Genomic DNA, 17,944 nt, shown 5'->3' with positions numbered 1-17,944 from the left:
GTATTCGGGAAATTGTGACTATTTTATTAGTTATAAAGTACTACAGTTTGATTTTTATAAATAATCAAGTTTCCTCTGTCCTGTCCTTTTAAAAGCATAAACTGCTGAAACAACAACAAATGGTACTTAGGCATAAATGTTACGTCTGAAGGGATTGCTATGGTTGAAAGCACTCCTAAATGCTACATGCACACGGCCATGAAGAAAGCAGCACGTTTACTGCCTTAGTAATGTTCTTAGGAACCCTGCTGTGGAAACATCATTAGGAAGAGAAGGAGGGATTCTGAGAAGCAGAAAGGACTGTGCCTGACCAGCCCTCCAGCAGACCCTTGCTGTGTAGGGTCAGAGGGGGTCCAGGTTAAATGCCTTGGTCCACCCTCACCCCCTTGTCCATCACCAAGACTGGGCTGTTTTGCAATTTATGTACGTCCACTTCTCCAGCCTTCAGCTTGGCTCATTGCACAACCAGCAGGCCTCACTCGGGCCAGCTCAGTCCAGCAGGATGAGGCAAAGTCCCGACTGAGTGGCTCTCACCTGATTTTCTCCCAGGAGCCAGCTCCTTACAGTCAGAGGCCAGTCAACAGTGTGGAGAATGTAAGGCCTCTTTACTGTAAACTTTAAATAATTAAATAGTTACTCCCAGTCACAAAGGAAGGAACCCGAACCCAGAACCCAGAGAATTCATCTGGAAAGGTAAAAGAAGGAAAGTTTTTTTTTTTTTTTTGTTGTTGTTTTTTTTTTTTTTTTTCTAGATAGGGCCTTGCTCTAGCCTAGGCTGACCTGGAATTCACTAGGTAGTCTCAGGGTGGCCTCAAACTTAGGGTGATCCTTCTACCTCTGCCTCCTAAGTGCTGGGATTCAAGGCAACTTTTTAGGCAGAGAAAGGAGAAACACTATGCTTCGGGCTCCTGTGCAAAGGACAGGAACCCAGTCTCCTTGACAGAGCCCCACAAGAAGACCCAGAAGGTGCCAGCCTTTTCTAGCTCATCTCCAAGGAAGGAGACCTCCTCAGGTCACCCCTGTCTCTCCTCTTCCTCCCAGGTCTGAGCCGCCGCTGCAGCGGCCACGGCACTTTCCTGCCTGAGACTTGCAGCTGCCTCTGCGAGCAGGGCTGGGAGGGCGCCGACTGCGAGCTGCCCACCTGCCCCGGGGCGTGCAGCGGTCACGGGCGCTGCGTGGACGGGCACTGCGTGTGCGACCGGCCCTACGTGGGGGTGGACTGCGCCTACGCCGCGTGCCCCCAGGACTGCAGCGGGCACGGCGTGTGCGTGCGCGGCGTGTGCCAGTGCCACGAGGACTTCACGGCGGACGACTGCAGCGAGCAGCGCTGTCCCGGCGACTGCAGCGGCCACGGCTTCTGCGACACCGGCGAGTGTTACTGCGAGTTGGGCTTCACGGGTCGCGACTGTTCCCAGGGTGAGAGCCTCGCTGCGCCGCCTCGGGCCGGGGCCGCCCTTCCTTCCCCCAGCGGTGGCCACTGCACCCTTGCACATCCAGTTCCACTGTCCAGTGGGGGAGTCTCAACCTTGACCCCAAGGGTCAGGATCCCTGGAGGGCTTATCAAAACATAGCGCCGGGCATGGTGGCGCCTTCCTTTGATCCCAGCACTTGGGAGGTAGGAGGATTGCTGAGAGTTCGAGGCCACCCTGAGACTACATGGTTAAGTCCAGGTCAGTCTGGACCAGAGTGAGACCCTACCTTGAAAAATCAAACCAAACCAACCAAAAAAAAAAAAACACCCCAACAACACAGCGCAGGGGCATCAAGAGCTTGGGGGCAGGTCGGGTCGGGGCCTGAGTTCTGGCATGTCTACAAGTTCCCATGGGCTGGTGGTGGTGGTGGCTAGGGGCTTCCAGTGTGAAGACCACTGAGTTCTTATTCATGGGTGTGTGTGTGTGTGTGTGTCCGTGTGTGTGTGTGTGTGTGTGTGTATTCATTCCTAGGGAGTATGCCAAGAATGGTGCCCTTCTTGGTCCGCATACTCCTCACTGGCTAGGATCCCCAGCATGCCTCACTCTCCACACCTGTTCCCTCTCTGTCCAGTGGTCCCCCCTCAGGGTCTGCAGCTACTCAAGAGCACAGAGACCTCCCTGCTGGTGAGCTGGGAGCCCACCAGCGAGGTGGACCACTATCTGCTCAGCTACTACCCCCTGGGGAAGGAGCCGGCTACGAAGCAGATCCAGGTGCCCAAGGAGCAGCACACCTATGAGATCCCCGGCTTGCAGCCTGGAACCAAGTATATAGTCACCCTGCGCAACGTGAAGAAAGACGTTTCCAGCAGCCCGCAGCATCTGCTTGCCACCACAGGTGAGGGCCAGCCCCATGTCCCAGATCCCCCCCACCAGGTTCCATTTTAAGTGTTTTCTCCCGTTCTCTCCACACATTCCCTCTTCCACTGATTACCCTGATTTGGGCTTTGAAAACAATAGTGGCTGCAATGTTGGGTTCTGGACGAGATTCCTGTTTTCTCTCCTCTCATAATTTCCTCATTAGTGGGTCTTTTTAAGCCTGTCATGGACGCCTGCTGAATTGGGGCTGAAGAGATCTTCCATTTCTCTGAGATTAGTCAGATCTGATTACCTCACACGCCCCTACCAGCAGCCAAAGAGCACACCTGAATCCTCAGCCCCTCTCTAAGCCCCCAAGCACTTTGAGCGCATTCAACGGGGTTGAGTGAGAAGCCACAGAAATCTACCCTTATAAGTAGATTCATCTCAGCAGCGAAGAGAACACAAATGGGGCAACTGAAGAGAATTTATAAGAGGTTGTTTACAAAGGCATGGGCAGAGTTTGGGTAGCAGAACATCCTAGCAGGAGCACCAACCATTCCAGCCTGAGAAGGAAGAGCCTTAGTAGGCGGACCTGGAGGAAGGTGTAGGAAAGGTGAGGTGCTGTTGGTAGAAGGATGCAAACTCTACTGTCTCTCCTGCGCCCCGATCTGCTTGTGGTTCCTTCTGGCTGAACCCAAGACCAGAGGGCCAGGAGCCTGGCTGACTCAGTACCCAGCCAGAGGTCAAAAGCGGGAATGCAGAACAGGATAGACAGAGTCGTCCTCCCATCACCGATTGCTACCAAGACATCTGCAAGAATAAACATCACCACTTCTGCAGCAGAACGCAATAGTTCAGCTCTTGGTGAGCAACCAGGAGATTAAAGAGTGAAGGGAGGTTTATTCCTTTTGTAGCAAGCAAGGAAAGCCCTGGGGATACCTCTCGAAGCAGTGTTGTTTTTGAGTGAAGAAGACAGCAGGGTTTTATTTAGAACCATATTCATGAAGGAGAGAGTATCCTATGCAGAGGTGGCGCATGCCTAAGCATGTTTAGTTTAGGGTCATATATCCTATGCTTAAAGAAATGGCTATCAATGCCTCTGGATAGAGAAGTTAGTATTATAATGGAAAAGAATGACACAGAGTGATTGAAACATTTTGGCTGGTTTCCTTTAAGGTACTTTTTATTTTATTTTTTTATTTTTTAGCTGCAAATCTAGTACCACAACTAAGAAAACAAATTGGAGCTGGTTGTAGTGCCCTAGCCCTCAGGGGACTGAGGCAAGAGGATCACAGGTTCTAGGCCAGCCTGGGCTATATAGTGAGATTCTGTCTCAAAACAAAACAACACAACACACAAAATGACACAAAATAATGACTGTGAAGACATTTAAAGGAGCAAACAGCTTTTTCTCCTTTAACTGTGCCTGGCAGCTAACACTTTAGACATTATTATTCCCTCATGAAAATTCTTAAAGCAGGTTTGATCTTTGAAGGCTGGAGAACTCTAGCTGTCTGAATGAATGATTTGTTCCTTTTCTGAATACATTTTTTATTGAGCACTGTTGCAGTCAGGTTCACTTTGCTGGAAGAAATCACTTGACCAAGAACAGCTTTTGGGAAAAAAGGGTTTATTTTGGCTTACACACTTGAGGGGGTGTTCCAGGATGGCAGGGGAAAACGATGGCATGTGCAAAGGATAGACGTCACCCCCCTGGCCAATATCAAGTGGACAATAGCCACAGGAGAGTGTGCCAAACACTGGTAAGGGGAGACTGGCTATAATACCCATAAGCCCTCCCCAACAATATACTGCCTCCAGGAAGCTTTAATTTCCAGTTGCCATCAGCTGAGGAACCTAGCATTCAGAACACCTAAGTTTATGGGTGACACCTGAATCAAGCCACCACATTCCACCCCTGGCCCCCATAAATTGATAACCATACATGATATAAAATACAATGCATTCAGTCCAACTTTAAAGGTCTCCATATTTTTTTCAATTTTTGTTTATCAATCCTAATGATTTTCAAACATCCCTATTATCCCAGGCCTTTTAACAGAGCTTGTAATACCAAAAAACCAAAAAAACAACAAAACAAAACATAATGGTACAGAATAAACATTCACACTGCAAAGATGGCATTGGGCATAGCAAAGAAATATTCAACCAATATAAGATTTGAAACAACCAGGGCAAACATCAAACTCTGTAGCTCCAAGTCCAACAACTTTAGTCAGTGACAAATCTTCAAGTCTGATAATTCTAAACAGCAACAGGTCTCTGGAGTTTCAATTTTGCCCCTCCAGATAGACTACTCATAGTCCTGGAAAACTTTATCTGGCTCTGGCAGCTTTCCTTAGCAGCCATCTCATGATTCCAGCGTCTCTACTGGGTACTGCAACCCATGGTTCATCTTCACGGCTTCATTGGGTCTTCATGCAGGCATCTAGCAAACCTGCTTCATACTGCCCATGGCCATTTCCAAAACACAAGACTGTGTTGCAAATTCAGTGACCTTCTCTTCCCCAATTTGTTAATCTGGGGGTGGGGTGGGGGGAATAAGCAGATTTTGAAGAACAGGACACTCTTTGAGCATTCAGGCCCCTTCAAAAGAGACTACATTCTTCCTATTGCCCCAGTGCAGGTCAGCTGGCCCAACCTTAATGGTTGCAATCTCTCAATTGCCACTGTACAGGCAGCAGTTTCGGCCTAAAGATTTCTTTCTGTGCCATATCCCTTTGCTCACACCAGTCCATTTTTGCACACTGCAACCTGCACAAATTCTCAAGACACAGTCATAACAGCAAGCCTCTCACACAAACTGCCTCTAGCCCAGTCCAGGTAAAGCTCTTTCTCATCTTCATAAGCCAAACCTCACAGTCCATAGGTCTTACTGCATTCAAGTCTTGCAACTCTGACCAGAATAGTCCATCAAGCTGTTCTTACAGCACTGCAAGGTGCCTCTTAGGCAAAGATTTCAAATCCTTCCACATTCCTCTTGAAAATCATCTCCAAAAGGCCAAAGCCGCGCAGTCAGGTGCCTAGCAGCAAATGACACCACTCCTTGGTACTAATATTACTGTTGCAGTCAAGTTTGCATTGCCGGCAGAAATTACAGACTCAAGGGGACACTCAAGGATGGCAGAGAAAATGATGGCATGAGCAGAGGGTGGACATCACCCCTGGCCAACATAAGGTACACAATAGCCACAGGAGAGTGTGCCAGTACTGGCAAGGGGACACTTGGCTATAACACCCATAAGCCCTCCCCCAACAATACACTGCCTCCAGGAAGCTTTAATTTCCAGTTACCATCAGCTGAGGAGCCTAGCATTCAGAATGCCTAATTTTATGGGGGACACCCAAATCAAAACACCATAAGCACCCAGGTGCTAACAAAAATGTACTGCCTTCATATTGCCTTACACTCCTGGGGAAGGATCCAGACAGATGCAGATGAATAGGATGTTGCCATGTGGTTGTCTTTGCAGAAACAGTTTCTTGTTTTAGTGCTAGGAACAGGGTGGGCTAGGGCAGGCCTTTGCTGAAAGGACCTTGAGAGATGTGGCAGCTTAAGGGTACACTTTGTGATTGCCTTTCAGTGTGCCTATCTTGCAGGCCAGAGACCCCTATAGTTGCACAAGCTGGAATTGTTCATTTTAGCCTGGGAGAACGTATACCATGGGAAACTGTGGGAATGTCTCCGTAACAGTGTAAGAAGGCATTTGTTCTACAATGTGGGCTTTGGTTAGGTAATTTGGGGGCCAGAGATTGCATTGGGTTGGAATCTATCAAGAAGCGTGTGCTATTGTGGTTGTGGGTCCTAGTGACTCTTCTGTAGAAAGAGGCAGGCTAGAGGGAAACCGAAGCTGTGACTAGACGACAGCAGTCCCGTTTGTCAGTCAGGGGAGAGGATCTGTGGTCCTAGGTGTGGACCATATTTGTCGTGTTTTTGTGTGTCTCAGATATGGCTGCAGAGTGGCCTCGTCTGGTGCTAATGTTCTGTGAAATAGTTTATGTCCGTGGGAGAACACCAAGGCCAGCTGTGAGAGAAGGGCCCCTCTGGCTGGCAGGGGCTCATTTTGCCTGTGCTGTATCTGTGACAGGCAGGACGGTGTCCAGGCTGCCATGGGGAGACAGGGACATCTGCTCTGAAAGTCTTAGCAACTCCTTATGGTGTCTTGCTGTATGGATTTGAAAAATATTTCTGGGGCAAATTTTATCTTTTTGCCAGATTCGACTCAAGTTCAAAATCATTCTGTTTTACTCCCCAGGGAGCCTAAGACCTAGCGACATTTATTCCCATCATCATCTCAAACATTCTTTCTAAATCCTGGCCTTTTCACTTGTGAATCCCTCCCATTGACTGGCGAGTAGAAGGCGCAGGTGAGGGGAAAGTCTCTCTGAGGCTTTTTATCACAGAGACAATCAAGATGCTCAGAGCCAAAGGACCTAGAGATCATCAAGTTCTCACCCTGCCTGATGTACAAGTTCCCCGTCACACATCCTTGACAAGGGATCAGTCAGCCAAGATGGGTGGAAGTGATTCCAAGGTGAAGGAAATGTGACCTCCAAAGGAGGCCAGGCTGGGAGTCTTGGGGACTCGTTTTCCCTGTTCCAAACTTTAAGATCAGTCTACATCCATCTGGGATACAGCTTTTGCAATTCAAAATGTTTCCAACAGATTCCATTCACCCCCTCCCAAATGTTCTTCCCTTGGAGCTGTGTCAGTGATCCATTTCTTTTATTAGTCATAATTCCATGATTTTTCCAAGTGGTAGGCAAGACATTTAGCTGTTAAGTGCTTTATCTTGAACAAAGGCATATGATAGCTCTCCACAGGACAGAACAGTGAGGAAGGGTGAATATAGTGGGGGTATAGTGATAGAACTAAAATTTGGTAGAAAATGCAGACAGAATACAGATAAGGATCAAGTTAAAAAATAACTTGCTTTATAGTTCTGCCTTAGGTTAATCTATAGAGAATTTGAGAGCCAAAAGCAGAAGTGTGGGATTTTGGAGGAAGGAGCTGGTTGTGTTAAAATGTCATGCAACAGAACATTTGAACTTCATTACTCGAGCTGCAGGTGGAAGGGCCTGTGCATGTCTTCCTGAGGCTGGTACCAAAGGCAAGGTTTCTGCAACGAAAGGATGAATATCAGTTCAGAACAGGCGGAATCTTGCATGAGGTAAAGTCTGTATGGATAGGGAAAGCTAGCAGGATGAGGAGTGAGGGGCTTGCAGGGAGTGTCTGCCCTCATGGAGAATCTGAACCCTCTCCACTAGCTGCTTCCTGCCCTAAAACTGTCGTTAAGGACTGTTTTCTGGGACCAAAGCCAGCCAGCTCTGGGGGTGTAAAGGGAGGGAACCAGTGGCCATTTCAGACTTTTGTGACCACCACACTTCAGTAAGTGCTCTGATCCCTGCCCTAGATCTCGCTGTGGTGGGCACTGCCTGGGTGAATGAAGAGACTGAGACCTCCCTCGACGTGGAATGGGAAAACCCTCTGACTGAGGTAGACTACTACAAACTGCGATATGGCCCCTTGACAGGGCATGAGGTGGCTGAAGTCACTGTGCCCAAGAGCAATGACCCCAAGAGTCGCTACGACATCACTGGTAAGAACCAGTACTGAAGGGTGGGTGTGGTGGCTCATGCCTGTAGTCCCAGGGAGACTGAGGCAGGTAGATTGTTATAGGCTCAAATTCTGATCTTCTGTTTACATGAGAAATCCAGGGAAGGTGTGTGTATGGTGTGTGTATGTGTGTCTGGAGTCGAGTCTCACATTCATGCTGGCTGCTTATTTCTAGGTCTGCAGCCTGGGACAGAGTATAAAATCACAGTTGTTCCTATGAGAGGAGATCTGGAGGGGAAACCAATTCTCCTGAGTGGCAGGACAGGTAAGAGCTACCTGAGGCATTATGACAGCCTAGTCATCTTTGCATGCTCATATTTTTCTTGGCTCACTCCTTTCTGGGAAACATTCTGGAATTTGGATGTAGGGATTCTACTCCTCCACGGGTGCACATCTATACTGAGGTAGAAGAAAAGAAGCAAATTCCTTCTATCTCAAATTTTTCTTGAATAGAAAAATCTTCCCTAGGCTTGTAGAGTCAAGGGAAAAGACTGTGGCAGCTTTCTACTTGTTTCAGTCATTTCAATCACTTGATTATTGTTTCAAGGTAATTATTCTCATGAACCTAGGCACACAGCTCTGTATTCCTAAGGAAAAGTGATCTTTCTTACTTTTTCTTGTTGCACATGGATTTTTTTCCCTCTGATGTTCACACTCCAGCAGTCTGTTTTGAAATGTCAAAAGGTATAAAGACCCACATTTGGTAGTCATAAGATAATTAGTGTGTGTTTACTAAGAATATTTATAAATCAGCAATTTATCATTTATTAAGCAGCACAGAGTTTGAAAGGAGCCCATATTGAATTGTGAGCCTTCAACAATAACTCTGTGTCCTGTCTACCCATGTTGGGAGCCTGTGTCCTAGACCACAATGGAACCGGTAGGAGCTAATGATTAGAGCTTGCAAAGAATGATCTTTAAATTTTGAATCTTTCTTAAAAAGTGGTTTAGTTTGTTTCTGTTCAGTCCTTGAAGTAGTTGAGGTGATAATGAGGATGAGGGGATGTGAAAAATGAATTCATTAGTTCATCTCCTTAACAGATTGCATATCTGGAGTATGAGAGTCATAGTACAGTTGTAGTTCAGAGGGTAAAGTGCTGGCTTCACAAGCATGAGTACTTCGGTTTGATTCCCAGGACCCATGTAAATGTAATGCCTGGTGGCACATGCTTGGAATTCTAGCACTGGGAAAACAGAAACAAGAGAATCCCTAGAGCCTACTGGCCAGCCAATGTAGCCTCATTGGTGAGCTCCAGGACAATGAGAGAGCCTGTTTCCAAAACAGTAGATGATGCACTGACACCTGAGGTTGACCTCTGGCTCCACCTGCACATGTAAATATCGCAACTACACATACTCATTAAAAAGAAAGAAACTAACAGAGAGGCTGCATCATGATCTCTGACTTTGAAGAGTTCACAGCAATGTCACCCATCCTTCTAGGCCCTGCTAGAACTTCTGATTCTTGTGTGAAGCCTTTTATCATTACATTAAATGTCAGCCATTGCTGCTCCAAGTTGTTTGAGCATTTAATTGCAAGTAGCATCAAATTAGTTGTTAACCTTTCAAGTATATTATCCCAGCTAGTATACTAGTACCCAAATAGTCTTTTTATTGTCAGTTATATCCTAAAATTAGGATGGGATATTTTATTGGATTACAAATAAATTTGGCATGTGTGTTCTACTAACATGAAATAGAAAAAGACAAGACAGTGTAATTTCTAAGGTCAGGAAATAATCTCAAACCTAGATAGACAATTAATTTAAGAGAAAAATAATCTGTTTTCTGCAAACATATTGTATCTCATAAGATGGAAAAATGACACTGGAAGTTAAGAATACCATCAATATGTGCAGGGAATAAAGGAAGCAGTCCAGTTATTTTCCACTTACCAAGTCACAGTAGAACTTGTTAAATTCAAACTCTTGAGAATGAAGGTTCTCTAAATATGTTTATTGAGTTGTTACAGCTGCTAGCCAGAAAAGAAAAAAAAAAAAAAACTGGCTATGTCCTTGGACCAGTTCCTGTAACTAACTGCCAGTGGCAAGGATAAATAGCAGTTGGAAATATGTGTGTGGAACATAGAGCCGGGAATATATTTGTAAAATTCAGGGAGAACAAATGTGTTCACATTGATTCTACACTGACTGTAGGTAAGAGGGGTTGGATTATCAGTGGCATCAGGAGATGTAATTCCACCTTGCCAACTAGGCTGCCTGCTGTGCTGTCCCAGGGAGGTCTACTCAGGTATAGCCAGGATCTTGATGCTACAAATCTGTATGCTACAGGTTTGAGGGCAAAATGAAGCAAAGCTGGGGCTTATTATGGAGTGGGCAGTATATACTCAAGGGGTGAGTATGGGCTTCTCAAGAAAGAGCCAAACTTAAGTGTCTTAAAAATAGCTACATGTGATTTTGTAGCTTTCGAAGTTACCTTGGTCATGGGATATGATCTATAGGTTTAAAATGTTAAGTAAAAGTGTTATGATATACTTATTCTGATCTAAACAAGTTTTTTTGTAAATAAGATTATAAGGTGACTTATGAGTGCATTGTACAGGTTGGCAGATTTTTTTAAGCATAGAAAAGAAAAAATAAGTCAAAGAAGGTCAAAGAAATTCTTATTATGCATAGGTCAAAAGCAGGTCAAGATTTTTGTTTGTTTGCTTGTTTTTCGAGGTAGGGTCTTTCTCTAGCCCAGGCTGACCTGGAATTCACTATTTAGTCTGGACTGGCCTCGAACTCACAGAGATCCTCCTACCCCGTGCCTCTCAAGTGCTGGGATTAAAGGTATGCACCACCATAACGGGCTTCAAGACATGTTTTAATTGTAATCTTTTATTGGGATTTTTTTCTTAGAAAAGTACAGGTTTACAGATGAGAAGGGAGTCTTACAAGGTTAAATTTAAAGGTCACATGCACTTTGACAGTGAGCATGGCTCACTAGCTGTTCTAACTCTCCTGTTTGAGATGATCAGAGTAGGAAATACTGGTTCTAGGCAGGCAGTCTTCACTGTGGGGGTGGGAAGGGGCTCGTTTCTTTCCCAGATCTCCTTGATTTCCTGTCATTCTGTCCTGCCTCAGGATTATGCAGAGGAGAAAACCTTGGGATGGGAAAGCAATCCATGAAGCAGTACTTGTTGCTTCTGGATTGACCCATTTTAAGGTTCTTAGAGCTTTTAAGTAGACAGGGCATGGTGGCCCTGATAATGATGGGATTTAAGTGAAGGTTTGTATATACATGCAAGGAATGTCTTATTGTTAGTTTCACCCACAGCTATTAACCCACAGAATGATTTCTTTTATCATCACACCACTTCTCTTTAGCCTCTTTCTTTTTTTTTTTAAATGTGTTTGTGTAATGTGTGTGCATATATGCATGCTCATATGTATATGGAACATGTGTATGACCAGGCACATGAATGAGGAGGCCAGAGACAACCTCTTTGTTTTTTTTTTTTTTTTTTTGGTTTTCGGTTTTTCAAGGTAGGATATCACTGTAGTTCAGGCTGACCTGGAATTCACTATGCATTCTCAGGGTGGCCTCAAACTCACAGCGGTCCTCTTACCTCTGCCTCCCAAATGCTGGGATTAAAGGCGTGCGCCACCGCTCCCGACAGAGACAACCTCTTTTTGAGAAGTATCTCTCATTGGCCTGGAGCTCACCAACCAGCCTGGTCTGGCTGGTCAATGCACTCTAGGATCTGCTACTGGGATTCCCAAAAGTGGGTTTCTTCACCTTTTCTCTCCTAATAAGGGGTTTCCTAGATGTGTCATGCATCAGATGCATGGTGGGAACAGCCAGTTTTGCAATGCTAATACTGTGGAGATGCCATTATAATGAAGCAAAAGTTAACAGTCCTCTTGATTGGTCATAGTGGTTGCAGCCAGTTTGGGGTGGTTTTGTGTCATTACTGTTGTGGTCACATGACGTCCTGCTGTGATACAGCTCTGTGGTTACATCAGCTTCTAGCTGCCTTGTTTTCCTCTTTCCCCTATGCCTGCCTAGCCTACCTCAGTTAGACTGGACGAGTTTAAAGTTCCTATTTTTATTTTATTTATTTTGGCTTTTCGAGGTAGGGTCTCGCTCTAGCCCAAGCTGACCTGGAATTCACTATGGAGTCTCAGGATGGCCTCGAACTCACAGTGATCCTCCTACCTCTGCCTCCCAGAGTGCTGGGATTAAAGGCATGCACTACCACACCTGGCTCCTCTTTTTATTTTATTTTATGTCATGTTATTTTACTTTAGTTTTGCTTTTTGAGGTAGGGTCTTGTTCTAGTCCAGGCTGACCTGGATTTCACTTCACTCTATAGTGTCAGGGTGGTCTTGAACTCACAGTGTGCCTTCTACCTCTGCCTCCCAAGTGCTGGGATTAAAGGTGTGTACCACCACACCTGGCTTGTTTCTCTTACTATCTTATTCATTTTTTATTAATGATTAATTTTTTAACATAGCTTGTAGTAGTGACCCATCCCCTGTCCCTGCTTCCCTGTAGGTCCTCCTCAGTAGTGTTATTGATGTTTACTGTGGAGTGATTAAGGCCTCTGTTCTTATTCATTTTTAACTGATTGCCAATCAGTGTTTCATCTGAATGGTCTAACTTCTAATAATTTGCCTCCAAATTTCTTCGTGTACCAAAATATGCTCCTGTTGATGTTCAGAACTGTCTCTCATATTCATGCCCAGCACAAATGCTAATGATTGAAAAATACTAATATATACATCATTTGAATGGCAACTGTATTCTTGTGGACCTCTGTGTACTGTAAGACTTCATAAATATAATATCTGGTTCTTATAATAGTATTATAAGTGCTACTACTCTCATTTTACAGATTAGAAAATGGAACTCTAAAAAGTTTAGGAGACTCAGGGAGAAGTAGTGAAAGCTGAGCTACCCCTGAGTTCAAATACACTTGAGATCAAAATTGATAATCTTCCCAAGAAGTAAAGCTAGAAGGGAGAAAGAAGTGGGGTTGGTATCCCTGAACACAACCTCTACAAATGATAAAGACAGATCATAGAATGCATAGGTACAATACTCTACCTTTTCCAGGAACTCACCTTCAAAGCAATAGCTTATGACCTGTCCCTGATCTCATATTCCCATGTCCTTTGTAATCTAGCATGCCTTTTTCTACTACCAAACTGGGTAATTCACAGGTGGTCACCATGAATGGGGACACTACTCCTAAGGCTTGTGTTGAATCTTGTCATAAAGTGAAATAAACTTTCCTGATGTAACCAGAGTGCCTAATTTAAACGACTTTTACATATTCAAGTTTTGAGATTTCCATCTCTTTGAACTGGGCTCACCTTTAATCTAACAGTGCACTTAAAGGCAAGATGATAATTGAGCCTTATGTCTTCCCTTAAATCTCCCTGACCTTGGCTGGACTTCCAGTGTCCAGCAGAGGGAAGGTGGGGCCTGAGGAGGACATTGGGACCAAGGTGGAGAGAGCCTGTCTCTTAGACGAGCTGTGGCTGTGACTCATCTGTGATTAGGCCCACACTGCAGCTACTGGAAGACGTTGCATGGAAAAAGCGTTTCATGACCCCCACATTCCCTCTTGGCAGACAGCAGGGACGTTTTGGTCTTGTATTACTGGCTTTTAACAGCGTGGCATTTTGTGGTGGTGGTGGAGGGGGGAAGGTCTTCCTCTCATTCCTGAGTCTCTGCATCTGGTTACTATCATTGTTATTCCCTGAGAATGGTCAGGGGCAATAGCTCTGCAGAGAACCTCCCTCTGGTATAAGTTGTTATGGAGTTGAGAGAAAAGGGAGTGGAAGGGGTTAGAAAACCTAGAGTTCGAGGCTAGTTTTTATTTATTAATTTATTTATTTAATAGAGGTAAGGGGGTGGGGGTGGGGGAAGAGACAGAGAATGAGCCTGCCAGGACCTCTAGCCACTGCATATGAACTCCAGACACATGTGCCTTCTTGTACATCTAGCTTACATGGGCACTGGGGAATTGAACCTGGGTCCTTTGACTTTGCAGGGAAGTGTCTTAACCACTAAGTCATCTCTCCAGCTCTAGTTCTGTTTCTAGTTGGCTCTGTCAGCTTAGAGAAGGTGTCTTTTCAACTTTTAGGTTACCTATAACTCTCTGGCATGGTGTGCTTCTGTTTTCTTTCATAGTTTTGATCACAAAGATGCCTTTTCCTGGCTCAAACTTAGGTCAAGAAGCTCATCCCACAAAAGAACCAGTGTTTGAAAGATGAGTATTACAAAGAAATAAATGCTTTATTCAGTAGCCAAATAATGGCAAAATGGAAACTTTTGCTTGCAAACCAGCCTTTCAATTTAAGGGCATTAAGGGGTTATATGGGTCAAGAATAATGAGGGTGGGCTGGGGAGATGTCTCAGTAGTTAAAGGCATGTGCTTGCAAAACCTGTATGCCTGGGTTACCCCAGGTTTGATACCCTAGTACTCATGTTCAGACAGATGCACAAAGCGGCACATGTATCTGGAGTGCATTTGCAGCGGCAAGAGACCCTAGCACACCCATATACTCTCTCTTTCTCTCTTCCCGTTCACTTCAAATGAATAAATGAACAAAAAAGAATAGTGAGGGAGAGATAGGCAATAAATGGGAGACACATGTCTTTTCTGAGGAAAGGCAGAGATCACCAGGAACTCAGATGTCACCACTTTCCATGGTTGGTGCTTTTCATCATGACCGTTAGGTTTCTCTGGCCTTGAAGGGGGAAGTGGGAGACAAGTCAGTCTATATCACACTAACCCTGAATTTTACTTCCGGACAAAGAACTACTCAAATGGTCAACATGTCTATGTGCAGAGCTGAGTAGATGCTCACCCAAAGGTTTAGGCAGCCAAGGGGCAGATACAACATGAAGACAGATGCCAATTCTTTTCACCTCATTCAACTCACCTGGTAGCATCTGCAGGTCAAAGTGAAAATCCAGGCTTTTTTTTTTCGTTTTTCAAGGTACAGTCTCCCTCTAGCCTAGGCTGACCTGGAATTCACTATGTAGTCCAGACCTCATAGCCATTCTCCTAGCTCTACCTTCTGAGTGCTGGGATTAACGGTGTGTACCACCACCACGTCCAGCTTTTATTTATTTATTTTAGAGAGCGAATAAGAGCAAGAGAGAGAATTGGTGCACCAGGGACACTGCAATCTAATTCCAGATGCTTGTGCCACCTAGTGTGCATGTGCAACCTTGTGTCACCTATGTGCGTCTGGCTTATGTGGGATCTGGAGAGAGATCGAGCATGGGTCTTAACCACTAAGCCATCCCTCCAACACCTGTTTTTTTTTTTTTTTAAGCAAAAATTACCTTACATGAAAAGTAACCCAGGCAACTATTATCCTCATAACCCTTACATTATTTACACAAAGCTAGCAGAAGACTACTAATGTATTGCCTGGTTGTGTAGCCTGTTATGCTACTGATGTTTAAGTCAAGGTTTTCTCTTGGTAACTACTTCATCTTTTGAGTGTTTTTGGACTTCTGGGGAAACGGAGCTTCAGGGCTGGTGTGATGGCTCCCTTGGCATATACAGATAGCTCTGACCCTACCAAACCTCTGGCTTGTGCTATAGTTCCTGGGAGCTACAGGCCAAGTGCTCGTGTGAGGCAGTGAGAGATGCTTCTAGTGTACAGATGGGGGTCGCTCTGGAGATGATGCAGACCAGCAGCTTCAAGAACAGGACTGTTAGGGTATTCTTGTAGTCTTCTCTCCATCCTGACTTGTCCACTCTCATTCCATCACTGATTTTCCCAGACTACGAATTTGCCTTGGAGGGTTCTGACCATACCTTCCTATCAAGTTCAGAATCATTTCTTCTTTTTAAAAATTCAATTAGTTTATTTGCAAGGAGAGAGAGAGAAGGAAGAGATACAGAGAGAATGGGCACATCAGGGCCTCCAGCTGCTGCAAAGGTGCTATATTTGTGTATCTGGCTTCACATGGACACTGGGGAATAGAACCCAGGTTGTTAGGATTTGCAGGCAAGTGCCATCACTCCAGACCCCAGAATCATTTCTTTTATTTATTTATTAATTTTTGAGGCAAGCCCAACAGACTGCCCTTTTTTTTTTATTAGATATGGACATATTATATATGTAAACAGCACATGTTGGTACCATCCTTTCCCTCCTCCCTGCCCCTTTTCTGAAGATTCTTTCCTTGTTGGGGATGCAGGTCAACCCCACAGGGATTGTGAGTCATGCATGTGTGTGTGTGTGTGGGGGGGGAGGCCATGTCTATGTGCAAAATGTCCCAAGTTGTGGCTCTAACAATCTTTCTGTCCCCTCTTCCACAAAATTCCCTGAGCCATGCTGAGAGTATTTTAAGTCTATTTCAGTAATAGGCACTTAGGAACATCTAGATGTCTGGTTTGGTAGGTGTTGAATGTCCTCAGTATCTTTTTCCATCACCATTGTGCTGATATCAGGTTCACTAAGAAAGGAGCACTCTTGCTCATTTCCCCAATTCCTCTGTGGTTTCAACTGGGGCTGGGTTGGAGTGTACTGGGTTGTTTATCTCTCCAGGTCCAGCTCCCATCTGAAAAAGAGAAGCAGATTCTCTTTTTCAGAATGAAGTTAGCACCAGTTAAATGGGTTAAAAGGGTGTAGACCCTCTTAGAGCCTAAGGTTAGTGGGCGCTTGACAATGGAAAGCAGAATCATCTGGATATGATTCTAACTTGTTTCCCAGTTCCAGATATGGGTTTCTTTCCACTGAGTGGATCTGTTAGCCAATCCAAGAGCAGCTGGTTACCCACCATGGCTGTGTGCCACTATTGCATTGGGTGAGTATCACATCAGGTTGTTTGCTGCTGAGTTTCTTGGACAGACATTTGGCCACTTTACCCCAGGAGCTCATGTAGTGCCTTCCGACACTAGATAGGATAATTGTCTGGGGACTGACTCCTCCGGATTCCAACCAGCTCTATGGCCTGTGCCAACAGTGTATGGTGTCTTCAGAAGTAGGATCTTACCATTGACCCCTGGTGGGTAATCAAGTGCTCTGACGGAAGTCTGTCTTGTTTGTTTTGGGAGATCTAGTAGGTCTCTCTGATCAACACTTATTGTGGATGTATACCACATCCAGGTATGAAACCTAACCTCAAATTTCTCCTGTTTCTCTCCTTCTTCTCTGTCTTTTACTTTTTTTCTTTTCTTTTGGTGCTGGCCTGTAATTCCCTGCACCAGACTGGCCTTTTGTTATGCAAGAGAGTGAGAGTGAAAGAGAGAGAGAGATTTGGGATACCAGGGCCTTAGCCACTGCAGTTGAACTCCAGACACTTGCGCCCCCTTGTGCACATGTGCAGCCTTGTGTGTCTGTGTCACTGTATGCCTGGATTACATGGGACCAGAACAGTTGACTGTGAGTCCTTAGGCCTTTCAGGCAAGTACCTTAACCACTGAGCAATCTCTCTAGCCCCAGAATAATTTCTTACACAGGAAGTGGCAAGAGGACAGAGAAGGAGTCCTCTGCCATTGTGCATGCTTTCTTCTGAACATTCTCTTAAGAGCCTTGGGAAAGCCTCCTGAGGTCATGGCTGTAGTCCTGTGTGCTTCTGCATCCTGACTGTGCCTCTCATTCCACAGAAACCCCTTTGCAGTGAGATATGCCTAGTGTCTACCTTGCATAAGCAATAGTTCAAGACCATTTTATCTCCTCAGTTATTTCCCCAAGTTCTAATTTACTGCTGTTATTTTTCAGATTACACTAGCCTTTATAGCATATTTTATTTTACTTAGAATTTATTAGTAGTCGTGTTTCCATAGGAACAATTTGGTGGTAATGCTGCTTAAGATGTAGTGGTATAACATAGAACTGTGCAGTCCAATAGAAAGGATTGGGCTCAGGTCCTCTGAACACCTCCTGGATTTCATTCTCTACCCCTACTACAAGCCTTTCCTTCCTGGAGAAGTGGCTGTGGCTTGTGGCTGTAACAGTCATTCCATTTGGCACATTGCTCAGGTCCCAAACTAACAACTCATCCATTGTATACTGTATCAAGTCCATCAGCAGAATCTGACAGCTTTACCTTCTGA

The 17,944-nt window shown here is 45.0% G+C and overlaps 1 protein-coding gene across 3 annotated transcripts in view; it reads left to right on the top strand.

The window, feature by feature from the left end:
• Tnn (tenascin N) overlaps positions 1-17,944 on the top strand; it is a 79,703-nt gene that overhangs the window by 8,309 nt on the left and 53,450 nt on the right. For all 3 annotated transcript variants that reach the window (XM_045153022.1, XM_045153011.1, XM_045153002.1), the window contains exons 3-6: positions 1,042-1,416; positions 2,044-2,307; positions 7,706-7,891; positions 8,084-8,173. In XM_045153022.1, the coding sequence (XP_045008957.1) occupies positions 1,042-1,416; positions 2,044-2,307; positions 7,706-7,891; positions 8,084-8,173 (915 nt within the window). The remainder of the gene's footprint in view (positions 1-1,041; positions 1,417-2,043; positions 2,308-7,705; positions 7,892-8,083; positions 8,174-17,944) is intronic.

Source organism: Jaculus jaculus, chromosome 1 (assembly GCF_020740685.1).
Source record: "Jaculus jaculus isolate mJacJac1 chromosome 1, mJacJac1.mat.Y.cur, whole genome shotgun sequence".
NCBI classification, from domain to species: Eukaryota; Metazoa; Chordata; class Mammalia; order Rodentia; family Dipodidae; genus Jaculus; species Jaculus jaculus.
Note: the sequence above shows the minus strand (reverse complement) of the source record. Positions and strands in the feature narration are given on the sequence as shown.